Genomic DNA, 14,111 nt, shown 5'->3' on the forward strand with positions numbered 1-14,111 from the left:
CTGTGTGCTGTGTGGGGGATGGTGGTTTGGTGAAGAATCCCATTTTTAGTAAAGAAAGAAGTAGCTTCTAAACTACTACCTTGTTCATAAGCATTATCAGATCTAAATGACAGAACAGATGTGTTGAAATATACTTCGACCATAGTCACAAAGGCATTAATAATGGATAATGCATTGCCTTTGGATGATAAAAGGTGGTTCCAAGTGACCCTACTGAAATCATCAACTAATGTAAGAAAGTATCTGAACCCATTATATGTTTGAGTGTCATAAGGACCCCAAATGTCTATATGTACTAATTGAAAAAGGACTGTGTGTGGATGGTACTATGAGGAAAATAATGTCCTTGTTGTCTTGCCTTGGACAAACATCACAAATGAAACTCTATTTAAATAAAAATTGTGATTGTAAGAAAGGAATATTTTTCATTTTATGATAAGGCATGTGCCCTAATCTTTGATGCCAAGACAAATCTAGTATATTATCTATTTAAGATGAATTACAAGAGCTGGCAGTACTATTATTTAGGAAAACATATAAATCATTATGTGTAATAGCAGCAGAGACATGACTAGAATCAGGTGCAGAAGATTCAACAGCAAAGTAATATAATCCATTTAAAGCTCTACCAATTTTCAGTGGCCTCTTCAGAGAAGGGCCCTGTAAATAACAAGCATAAATGGAGAATATTACTGAGCAATTCAATGTTTAAGGAGTTGATGCACTGAAAGAAGATTGAATTTAAAAGAGGGGACCAAAAGGACATCATGCAAAATGATATCATGTCTCAAATGTAGTGAGCCAATGGATATCACTTTGACTTTGTATATATTTGGTAGGGTAATTAGAAAAGGTACATACAAGGGTTTTATGTCATATAACAGATATTTGTGAGGGGCCATGTGGTTGGAAGCTCCTAAGTCCAGGATCCAAGGATTTATCCCTAACCTTGTAGAACTATGTACATGATAACCGTCAGAACTGAAAAGAGTACCATTTGACAAACCTGCAAAGTTGGAAAAAACAGATGGTTCACCAGCAACAGTGTGTTTGGGAGAAATGTATGCTTGTTGAAATAAACTCATGAGGTGATTATACTGCTCTTTACTGAACCCATGTGATAACACCTCTTAAGAAGATGAAATATTTGAACTGTTGGCACTATTGGAGGGACTTTGGATATGAGGATCCATCATTTGTACATAAGAAGCAACTGGTTTCTTATTCTTTGTGAACTTGAAATTAGCTGGAAACCCATGAAGTCTATAACAGGTCTCAATAGTGTGTCCAGGCTTTTTGCAATACTTGTAAGACAGAACTTGATTCTTGTTTGAATTAAAAAAGACCTTTTGGTTATAAGGCTTACTACTAAATGATGGAGAATTCATAGAAGGATGGAAAGAAAATGAATCACTGGAAAATCTTGGAAGTCCAGGTTAAGTTTCTTTCTGACTCTCATCCTGTTGTAAAAGCTTTAATGATAGATGGTAAGGGTGTCATCATCAGAGTGTTGCTTCTCACAGTATTATATGTCTCATTTAGATCACTCAGAAACTGGAACCGCTGTTGATCTTGGATGAATTTTCTTAATGCTCCACATGTATATTCAGGACCAACATATGAAGCATTAATCTCATCACAGAGACCCCTCATCTTGGTGAAATAAGCAGATATGCTGGAAGAACCTTGAACTGTAGAATTTATCTCTCTTTGAATATGTATATATCTAGATCCATTTGACTGCCCGGACCTATCATTTATGTCCTTCCACACCTATCTAGAACTAGGAAGACACATTACACTAGTTTCTATGTCTCTAGAAAGGGAATTTATGATCCACGCCTTAACCATGTGGTCACACCTTTCCCAAAACTGAAAATAGGGACTATTAGACTCAATCCTGGGGAATCTACCATTTACCATGCCCAACTTATTCATAGTAGCTAAAGAAGTAATTATGCTATTCCTCCATATAGCAAATCCAGTTCCATTAAAAATTATAAGAACTAGTTGAGAATTAGGGTTCTCAGAGGGATGAATATAATAGAGATGTGATGAATCTAGAGTAAACTCATCGAAGCCACTACTTGTGGTCGAAGGTACAATAGTACTCCTATGTTGAGTACTTGTCATAGCAAAAAAAATAGTTCAGGTAATTACACACAATATTTGAACACAAATGCTTAGATCGAACAATCCTGAACGATCAGAAAACCAAATACCAGTCGATCGAACAAAAAAAATGTTATAGAGAAAGAGTTTACCAGTCTTCTTCTTAAACCTGAAGAAGGTGAGGTCTTGTTCACCACAAAACGACACCAAAATAGAATCAGCTTCCATGAAACCTCAAAAAACTCCACACGAGGGTAATATCGATCAAAAGCACCGCCATAGACCAATCAGAAAACCTGGGTTTGATACCATGTTAGAGTTGAATTCGAGCAAAAGACGAAGGAGCAATCGACACAAAACCCTAACTCATTTTGAGAGAAAAGAAAAGAAAGAGAGAAAGAACATTTTAATTTTCTGAAAATATCTCCAAAAGCCGGTGGAGATGATTGGGCTTTCATATATATATATACACGTTACAAAATGGACTAGATCGGGTCTATGAAATGTCCTACAATTTCAACAAAGACCAAAACAGGCCCAATTGATATAAATGTTGAATGTCCCATATTATCTATAATACATCAATCCAAACTAAAAATGAAATATATATATGTATCAACTACGTATATATACATGTATCTATGTAATTCCAACATCTACTTCAACGCCCAAAGAGAAACTGCTGCTAGAAGAAGATGAACCAACAATCCATCAACATAAAGAAGAAAAATATATATGCAAATTCAAGAAGTTGTCCACTATGCAAAGTGACACGTAATTATATTGTAGGACCAGTAGTGTAACGCAGAATTCATTCCTCAACAATGTCACAGTATGTACTTAATAACCAAAGAATGAATCAGGAGTATCATCGTCATGCATCATGTAGACTGTACACATTAGGTTGCACCTGTCCATTTGTTTGTGGGATCTATCTATTTTATCTTCCATGTTACCCCTTTACATTATACTTCCCTTTGGTCCTTGTATATAATGTAGAGGTTCGCCTAGTTTGATGTTTTGATTGAAAATAATTCCAGTATTAAATTCAAATATTAATAATACATGTATGATTTTCAATCCCCTTATTAATAAGTAGTTCTTGAATTACTTATACTGCAGTTTCTGAATTATTTACAGAGAATATAACGAGGATCACTAGCTTGACAACAATGTCCTTCATATACTGCTTATCTAGTAAATTATCTTGTTCTTTTATACACCCACACAAAGCAAGAGACGGTGTGAATTGGATGCATTATTACCAATTTAGCACACTCTTAAAATTTACATGAATTTTGATCGAAACTAAAGGAAGGTCAACAACAGAAAACTAAAGAATACACGATTTTTACATAGAAAACTATCTTGACTGAATGGTGTAAAACCATGGGTTACACCCCGTGGGATTATACCCGATTATTGTATTAAAACAAATGTATCAAGCTCAATATCAAAGTAATTCAGGGAAAATGCACAAATAGTCGATTTCCAAATCCCATATAAGGCATAGCTAAATTTCCTAAAGTTTTGATATGCACGTATCTGAATTTGTCCTGGCAGTCCATCAAAACTTTAGACATTTTTAAAATAAAGTTAATCATTCACATACATTAAGATCTTGAAATGCCACATACATTTTGCGATTAAATCAATATTAAATGTAATATGTTAGACATCTCTAATTAAAAAGGTGCTGCTCCTGGGTATATTTTGCAAATCGAGAGTTACATGTTTCAATTAGAAAGATCTTTAAAATTACAATTTGACATGTTTCCACAACCCATTTGCAACTCAACACTCTGGTAAAATATTTTTTCTCATCTATACTTGCTGCAAAATATTAGTGGTTGATGGTAAATTCAGAGCAAAAATACATATCAGTGTGTACCTTAAATTTGCATCGGAAATTGATTTTGCAACCGAAAGGATCTGTCCCAAGTCTACTTTGAATCTCTTGGAAACAAAGATGTAGAATCACAAATTAAATGCCTTAAAATTTCGCTTCTTTGCTATTGTTTTTCGTTTTTCCTTTTTTTTGTTACTGTTGCTGACTTTCACGGAGGAAGAGAAGTTGTAATATATTGGGGAAGTGGAATAGTAACCGTTCCCCCAAGTTACAAAATTAAACCTATCTCTTCTTTTCTCCCTTATTTTGTCAAATAAATCCAAAAACAAATAAAAATTAGGTCAGGTCGGGTCGGTCCACATGGGCGATCCATGACCCGTAATTCAACATCTCTCACTTTGCACATGGTGGACAAGACACGAAGTAGTATGACACCATAACGTCATCTATTCATACGAAAAATAGTTCGTGTGACCTATGAGCATCTCGAGCTCTACCCATAAGGTTTTACAAGCTACTTATAGGAATCCAATCACATGTGAAAAGAATTCTCTATTAATATGAGGATATTAATACGCACAATACCCCAAACATTATTCACTACTTCAGTAGTTACTTATCTGATCCCTCATCCTCTTTAAAGAGGTGAACTCGAGTTCATGATTAACTTCATATAGACAATTACACTTGACTCTTATGGTTAGTGTAATAGCCATCTTGTGTAAACAAGTTAAAATATTCTTCTTAATCATCTTCCCTTTATACTCGAATATATCTGTTCTAATCAATTTATTTCTTAGACATGCACCTCAGTGTCGAATCTCTCATGGATATTAGTAACATGCTAAAGTACAAATACCGACCGAAACTTCAAGAAATAGTTAAAGGTCTAAGGGTATTCCAATGAAAAGTTAAAATAACTTTTAGGGTCTCACACAATGAAGAAGCAGAGATTCATTCTTTCATTAACCCATTGATCGCTAAGCACACGTGGTATGAAACACGTGCTACAATGTTCTCAACTTATATTGGTGTGTGTGTCTTATTCTTTTAGCCATTCAACATCGTACAGATTTAGGTCTAGACACTTCTAAATATTTAACCTGAGTTTCTTTCTTTAATAATCCTCAAATTCATATTCTTAGAGAGGCTCACATCTGGATTTACAAAAATAAGTCATTATCTTATGGTAGAACTTTTCTCTTCACGTTCCTCAACGTAAGAGGCGATTTCTCATGTAAGAGAGCCAATCTTGCAACTTGTTTGACACACTATATTAATAAAATACATTTTCGCATGCATATGAGATTGAACATAAATTTAAGATTCTTATATTAATGATAATTACAATCCAGTCATCTACAATACATAAACATAATCATATCCTACGTAATCCTAGAGCCATAACATGTTTCTCAAATAAGTCTCTAGATATCACCTTAGTAAAGGGATCATCTATCACTTCTCGTGTAGGAATGTATTATAAATTTATTTCTCCATTTGCTACTATGTCTCTTATAAAATTATACTTAATATCAATGTGCTTTGTCTTGCTGTAGTATTTAGGATCCTTCATATAGGCGATAGCCACTTGACTATCACAATATAAAATCATGACCCTTAGAATTCTTTTCGATGTACAGATGCTCAAAGAATCTCTTTAACGAAACAGATTCTTGTACTGCAGATGCACAAGCCACAAATTCAAATTCCATAGGCAGGGCTATGCAAGTTTGTTTCTTAATTTTTCATGAAATTTCACAACCATTTAGCAAGAAGGAATAACCGGAAGTTGATTTTCTATCATACCGGTCACCTGCCCAATCAGCATTTGTATAACCTCTTATGGATAAATTAGATCCACTATAGCGTAGTGAATAATCAACAGTTCTCTTCAGGTATCAAAAAATTCTCTTTACTGCTTTTTAATGATCTCTTCTAGGATAGGATTGATACCTGCTAACCAGACCTATGGCAAAACAAATGTCTGAACGAGTACATATCATAGCGTACATCAAACTCCCAACTGCACTGGAATATGATACTCGGGACATGTTTTCTATTTCTTTTTCAGTCTTTGGACTTATTTAAAAGCTTAAAGTTTCACCTATTACTATAGGAGTATCCATGGATTTGCAACTATTCATTCAAAAATGTTCCAAAATTTTCATTATGTATGTTTCTTGAGATAGACTCAAAATTTTCTTGGAATGGTCTCTTTAGATTTTAGCACCCAATATATAGTTTGCTTCACCCATATCTTTCATATCAAATGACTTTGAAAGCCATGAATTAATAGTTTTTACATACTCCAAATTATTTCCACCTAATAAAATGTCATCCACGTAAAGAAAAAGAATCATAAATATTTCATTGGACTTTTTCACATAAATGAAATGGTCTTCATCGATCATGGTGAAATCAAATAAAATTACTTCCTTATGAAATCTCAGGTACCACTACCTTGAAGAATGATTAAGGACATATATTGATCTGTTTAATTTACAAACCTTTCTTTATTGGCCTTTAACAACAAAAACTACAGGTTGTTCCATGTAGATTTCGTCATTTAGTTCTCCATTGAGAAAAGCGATTTTAACGTCCATTTGGTGTAATTCTAAATCTAAACATGCAATTATAACCGAAAGCAGGTGGATTGAGGTAAATTTCACAACTGGTGAAAAAGTTTCCTCATAATCTATTCTAGCTTCTTGAGTAAAACCTTTCGCCACCAATCATGCTTTGTAACCTTTCTATTGACCCATCTAATTTGCGTTTAACTTTGAGAATCCATTTGTTCCCAACAGCTTTACGCCTAGAAGGAAGGTCAACTAGATCCCATAGTTTATTGGTTTTTATGGACCCTAATTCTTTTTTCATCGCTTTTATCCATTCATCCTTTTCAGGACTTGATAAAGCCTCAGTCACAAAATTAGGTTCATCTAATTTTGTGGGAGGTACCAAGAAAATATAATTCTCAATCTCATAATATCATTTAGGTACACCTTTTCTGGTACTCTCACATAATTTAAGTTTAGATTCCTCAATAGGATTTCGAGATTCATGACTCCTACTTGGACCAAGAATCATTTCTTGATCAATTGAATTATCAAGAACGTCCTGCGACATTATTTGATCATTTGAATTCAACATTTCGTAAAGAGGCTTATTTTTCTTTATTTTATTTTTTTTGAAAAATCATTTTCCAGGAATGTGACATCTCGTGATTCAATTTCAGAGGTACTTCCATCTTCCAATTCACTAATAAACACATATCCTTTAGAGTGTTTTGAGTATCTTATAAAGATACATTTCTTTTCTTTTGGACTCAGTTTTCCAAACTTACCAAAATGATTTTAATATATGCAGCACAACCCTAAGGTCGTAGATCATTAAAGTTTGGTTTATTAATAGTCCATAGTTCATAAGGAGTAGAAGATGCTAATTTAGAAGGAACTTTATTCAATATGTAGGTCGTAGTTAATAACGCATCTCCTCATAAAGAGATTGGTAAATTTTCCTGTGCCATCATGGACCTTGTCATATCCAACAATGTTATTTTCCCTTTTTTGGATACACCATTTTATTGAGGTGTATAAAGAGTAGTTAATTGTCTGATAATGCCTTTTTCAATAAAGAGTTCTTCAATCTGTTTTGACAGATATTCACATCCTCTATCGGTTCTTAATGCCTTTATAATTTTGTCTAATTGATTCTCAACTTCATTCATATACCTTCTGAAGCATTCAAGTGCTTTGGATTTATGAGATATCAAATAGACATAACCAAAGCACATGAAATCGTCAATGAATATAATGAATTATGAAGCACCAATACTTTCCCTCACATTCATTAGACCACAAATGTCAGAATGGATTAATTTCAATAGGAATTTGGCTCTTTTAGCATTCCCAAATGGTTTACGTATAGTCTTTCCGGCAAGATAATTTTGATAAGTTGGCATTTCAATTTTCGAGAAAGAACCTAGATGCCCTTCCTTTTCCAATCTATTCATTGGGTCTTGCCCTATGTGACCTAATCTAGCATGCCAAATAAGTATATCAACATCATTATTACTTGAATAACATGACATTACACTATGGTCAACATAATAGTCATAAGTTGAAGGATTACAATATAAAATAATAAAATGATCATAACGATGTCCAAAACCATAAAAAAAACATTATCTAGAGTAATTCTTACACAATTATGACTAAAAAATAATTGAAAAACAATATCTAAAAGAACAAATACAGATACTAAGTTTCGTCCAATTTTGGAGCATATAGGACGTCATGCAACATTAAAGATCAGCCTCTACACAAATCTACTTTGCAAGTGCCAATTCCTTTGACTTTAATTTTTGAATTATTTCCTACATAGATCCACCTTGGTCTAGGTGAAACTCGAAGAAACTCCACAAACGCTTCTCGATCTCGACTCACATGGTCCGTGTCTCTTGAGTCTACAATCCACATAAGATAAGATTCAATTAATAAAGTAGTGTTAGAAACATATGTAGAACTCAGAGTTGTGTTTAGAAATACTAACTTTTTCTACTAGGACAGTCAAGAGCAAAATGTCTCAAATTTTGGCAATTGTAGTACTTCATCTTGCTCTTGTTTTTCTTCTTGAAAAAACTTTTCATCCTTTTTGGAATTTGGCTTGTTCTTTTTCTCAGAGGGTCCTTCTTTGGTTTATTTACCCTTCCCATTCTTTTTCCACTTCTTCTTATGCTTGAATCCTGAAGATTTCTTACCACTTGAGTCTGCCATAAAGGCATTAGAAATAGCTTTAGCAACACCGAGTTGCTTATCTTCAAGTTCAACGTGACGTGCAACATCAAAAAAAGTTTTGATGCTATGATTATGGGTCAAGTTGACATTCAAGTGTTCTCAATTGTTGGGAAGAGATCGAAACACTGCCTGAACCTGCTGCTCATTCGAGAGAATGTGACCAACAATTTTGAGTTGAGCTATCATATTTGACATCACCCTAAGGTGTTGTTTGATGTTCTGATCATGACACTTCTTGTAAATATCAAATTTGATAGTAAGTTGTCTGAGACAAGGAACAAAAGTACCCCCCATATGTTCCTCGCATGTGTGCCCAAATGGCATTGGCAGTAGAAAATTCCCCACACTCATGTGTGAGGTCATCAACCACAGAACTTACAATGATTCCATGTGCAATGGAATCAGCCTTTTTTCAAGCCTTATAAGCTTCAAATTCACTTCTGTGTTGTGCATTATTGCCTTCTTCTGGTAGACTTAAGACATGGTTAATACCTTCAAGAGTGTTTTGCTCTTCTAATACATACCACATCTTATGATTCCAAATATCATAGTTGTCTCCATTTAGTTTTTCTCCTTTGTTCAAGTCAGCAATTATACTTTTTGATGCCATGTCTGTTATTAAGAGACAATCACACAAGTGTGTTATCAATTATGCATGCAAATTACACATTTAAGAAAATTATTTCACCTAAACATTTCATGTTTAGTGTAAAATCAAAAGGAAACTTAAGAATCCAATCATAATAGACGAACTAAACACTTGATCAAAATTAGAAATTAATTTTTTAATGTGTATTAGGATGAGAACTTTCAATTAAGTCATTTTAAACTCAAATAAATGAATGAAATTCACGCAAAAAGAGATAAACAACTTAATATATATCCTAAAAATAAAAGTCATTCCATAAATATTCTAGATGACCTATCTGCACTCAAAAAGGCTCGCAAGGCCAAATCTCGTGGTAAACATCAATTAATCTCTCACCCAAGGGTCACAGAGAGAATTTGCTAAAATAGCTAATGATTCCGAATCCGAGATTTCTACATAGTTTTCTAGTTCTATATGTTTCATTTCAAACAGATGTATAAAACTAGCAACATTAATGTTAGGTGACATCTTAAAAGACTTTATCTCTTTCAATTTCTTTTCTCTTTCCCTTCGTATAGCCCTTTCATTCAGTAACAGATTTTATGTCGCCCTGGGAACACCATTTCATATAGTCTCAGGACCTCGAAAACATGTCCTTCGACGACGTGCCCTTCCACTTTGTTTCTTTGCTTATCATCCTGAACTCCCACTTAGTGTGATTCGAGTTTATCCCCGTTTAGCCATTTCTGAAATAGGAACCAAGAAACAATAAGAATGATTATGCCATTCAATGCGACAACTTATGTCGTAATTTATTATAGAAGTCACAATCTGTTTATGAAAAATTAGGAACTATTTTAGACAAGAATTACATCAAGCCTAATTTATACCCTCAATAAAAATAATTAAAGACATAATTTTTTACACTGCATGATTCTCCATTTTTCTTTTATTAAAGCAATTATAGTGCATAGTAAAAACCCTTGTTTTTATATATATGTACTAATTTGTACATGTACTGCATGTCAGTACTTTACAACAACCAAAAATTGAAGAGAGGATCCATTTGAATAAAATATACAAGTATAACGCTCTGCACAATACATTTATTTATTTTTTTTTCACAAAAAATGAGCCTAAAGGGTACTTTTCCCTTAAAGTCAACAAAAAAAACTTTACTATTCTTATTAAAAGAAAAAACAAAAGGGAAGCAACATTCTTTTCCTTCTTCTGAAGAACACACTGTTCTTGTCCTTCCTCTGAAGAACGCTGTATTAATCATCCTTAAAATTTTATTTTATTTTATTTTTATTTATTATTTTAGTTCTTAATCATTACAAGGTGCTTAACAACATTTGAAACTACAACAACAAATTAAAGTGAAAGGTCATATTTAAAAAAAAATTGATGTTTCTGACTGAATTAGCGGTGTGTCCAACCAGCTTTTAGCGACGCGTTTGACAGGCGTCTGACAGGATCTGCCAAAAAAAAAATCCATCATGACGGCACTTCTAATCAAATCCAAAAAATTCATACGAAGATTTTTCTCACAGGTATGTTCATACACAAATTTCTCTTAAACTCGAAAAATAACGTGTAAAAATGGGATAGTAAACCCGTCTCTAATGCCATTGATGGTAAATTCGGAGCAAAAACATGAATCAGTGTGTACCTTAAACTCGCATTGGAGATTGATTTTGCAACCGAAAGGATCTGCCTCAAGTCTACTTTGAATCTTTTGAAAACAATGTTGTAGAATCACAAACTAAATGCCCTAAAATTTCACTGCTTTGCTGTTGTTTTTCGTTTTTCTTTTTTTTTTTGTTAATGCTATTGACTTTTACGGAGTAAAAAAGTTGTAATATATATATATATATATATATATTTTGGTTTTCCAAGGTATCCCACAGTCGACAGCCGTGAGACTAATCCTTTGTTCCTCGGTTAGTGCATTTTGCGGTAGGGAACTGGCCACAGAGTTTGCTCTATTCGCCAGAGGTGGGGATCAAACCTCCGACCTCTTGCTTAAAGGACATAGCGCTGAACCACTATGCCAATGTTGGTAGTTGAAGTTGTAATATATTGAGGAAGTGGAACAGTAACCATTCCCCCAAGTTTCAAAATTAAACTTTTCTTCTTTTCCCCCTTATTTTGTAATATAATCAAAAAACAAATAAAAATTGGGTCGGGTTAGGTCGGTTCACATGGGTGACCAATGACCCGTAATTCAACAGTAGTAAACCATGACATAGGCATCAAAATTCCTCTTTCAATTTCTTAAAGCTTATGGTAAAAGTTGTGCAAGAAACTCGTACAATTTCGTGGAGTTTCTATTGGTAGATTCTAGCGGTCTCTTTTAATAACTGAGTTCAAGTTATATACATTGTTAGTATAGCTTAAACTCCTTTATAGCGTGGCCAGATCTTCAAGTATTACTGAGGCGATAAATTAACAAATCGTACTTAATATTTGACTTGAGATAAGAGAAATTAATCAAGTCACATATTTTATTTATCGATGATCATATGACAGTACAAGCTCTTTCCTAACCTTGCTCTGTCGCCGATCAGAGGAGTGACAACATCAGTTAAAGAGCAACACAAACAAAAAGAAAGAAGAGATAGAAGGAACAGCGTAAATTTATTGTTACAATATCATTTAATTTGCTCATGTAGCGGCTGTAAAATTGCTGGCACTGACCTCAAACTCAATTTGCTGCAACAAAATAAAACTCTGTGAGTAAATCGTCTTTATGTAATAAATTTGAATCAAACAACAAACTTTCTCTTGATCTCCTATTTGATCACCTTAAACTTATTCAACTTAATAAAATTAATGGCCTAAAGCCAAATTTTAATGAGAGGTTTAAAAGTTTATTAGATGAAATTATCTATATAATTCTACTATGTAAAACTCTAATGTCTACCAAAGCTAGTCATACTAACCAGCACAAGAGAGAGGAGGGAGGTTGCATTGAGCGGGAATTTGAGCTGCGATACGCATAGTGTCGCACATGCAGCCATGATTAATTGATTGCAGTGCTGTGCAACACTCCGCGCTAGCAGAGGGTGCACCTGGCACCACAAATGGTGCGCACACGTTCAGGCTTGTAAGCGATGGGTTGCATATCTGCGGCTGACACTCGATCACCCCGCTTTGCAGCACCACCACCAACAGGCCCAATAGGAATAGTGAAACAACTGATGACTTCACATCTGCCATGATCGATCGAATATATATTTCTTATATATAACTTATAAATGATTGTTAAAAGAAATTGAAAGCAGCTTATTTGCTTTTAGTTGTGCCAAAATTAGAAGTATTTATAGTTGGTGAGCAACAGGGAGCTAAGCAGAAAGGTATTGTTAAAATATGACCCTTTGTGTGAACAACCTAATTGAAGATATTGACAGTCAGCTTTCTTGTGTTTTTTTCTCCACACTTTTGTAATCGAACCATGATATACTACCCCATTTGTTACAACTTGTCATATTATTTTATGGGAATACGGAAGTTAAATATTTTTTCTTCTTTAACGGGAATTTATTTTGTGACTCACATAATGTAAGTTGTTTGAGACATGTTGCTTTATAAGTGGACTTGTGGATACTAGACACGTGATTTTTTATCTTTCCTAAATTTTAACTTGTCTATCAATATTAAATATTTATATTTATATTTAATCATATATTATTTTTATTTTTATTCTAATTTAAAAAAATAATATAAAATTAAAAATATATGTTTTCTTTTATAAATTTTAATAAATAAATTAGTAGTTTAAATACTATATTATTATATTTATAAATTGTTATTATATTTTATTAAATATAAAATTAATTAATTATTATTATTATATTAATGTTTTATTATTTCATTTGTTTATTTTTCTATTATCTTATTTATTTATTTATTTATTCATTTACTTCTATTTATTATTTATCTTTATTTATTATTATTAATTAAATAGTATATAATATATAGATTTTGATTTTTAAATTTTTAATTTTCCCCCGTTCCCCTTATCTGACTTTTAACCGTTCCCTCTCAAAAGTCCTTTTATAATAGGATTCCCTACTAAGTTAAAAAGGTGAATTCGAAGTACATCTACATCATCAAAAAATCAAAGAGTAAAAAAAAAATCATAGAAGGAAAAGAGAAAAACCAGTGAAGTAAAAGAAAAACAAAGAAAATAAAGAGAAGAAAGAGTCAACAGTCGAATTTCGAGTTTTTCGTTCGAGTTTCGGTGATAGTTTCTTGCTTTATCCCAGGTTGTATTCAATTATGTATCATTTATTCTATAAATTTATTGTAAAAATCATGAATGAAGATGTTTGAATGACTTCAATGCATTATGTACTGTGTATGTTTGATTATATGAACTTGTTATTATCATGTATTTACTGTCATGTAAAAATAATTTACAAAAAAAATTAACCAAACGGAAAAGAAAATCAACGACAAATGAGAGAAATAGCAGAAAGTTAGAGGAGTAAATGGAGAAGAATTAATTTCTTGAATTTTTCGGCGAGTTTTCACCGAAACCCATCCAAAAACAACTCAAAACCGCCAGATCTCTCTTTATGTTCAGCCGTCATTGACCGGCGACCCAAGCGTAGCATCGCCGCTGTTGTCCCTTCTCCCATTCCCCGTGCCTGTCATTCCTTTCCCTTGTCCCTGTGATGGTACTCCCCTTTTCCTGTCGCTTGCGCCTTTTCCGGCCGATCCTTTACCGAATCTGCGCCCTAGCACCTGCAACCCA

The 14,111-nt window shown here is 33.4% G+C and overlaps 1 protein-coding gene and 1 pseudogene across 1 annotated transcript; one reads left to right on the plus strand and one right to left on the minus strand.

The window, feature by feature from the left end:
• The window catches only part of LOC124897770, a 57,730-nt pseudogene extending 54,919 nt beyond the window's left edge, over window positions 1-2,811 (plus strand).
• Window positions 2,812-11,838: 9,027 nt separating this feature from the next.
• Window positions 11,839-12,654, minus strand: LOC124889726 (protein 108-like). Its single transcript, XM_047401717.1, has 2 exons — window positions 12,295-12,654; window positions 11,839-12,064 (listed from the first exon to the last, which is right to left on the minus strand). Exons 1-2 carry the CDS (start codon window positions 12,569-12,571, stop codon window positions 12,057-12,059), a joined length of 285 nt encoding a protein of 94 aa, XP_047257673.1. The 5' UTR covers window positions 12,572-12,654; the 3' UTR covers window positions 11,839-12,056.
• Between the last annotated feature and the right edge of the window lie 1,457 nt (window positions 12,655-14,111).

This window comes from Capsicum annuum, chromosome 1 (genome assembly GCF_002878395.1).
Source record: "Capsicum annuum cultivar UCD-10X-F1 chromosome 1, UCD10Xv1.1, whole genome shotgun sequence".
NCBI lineage: Eukaryota > Viridiplantae > Streptophyta > Magnoliopsida > Solanales > Solanaceae > Capsicum > Capsicum annuum.

Excerpts from the sequence above, each read along its gene's own strand:
- LOC124889726 (XM_047401717.1), bottom strand. The coding sequence starts at position 12,571 with ATGGCAGATGTGAAGTCATCAGTTGTTTCACTATTCCTATTGGGCCTG.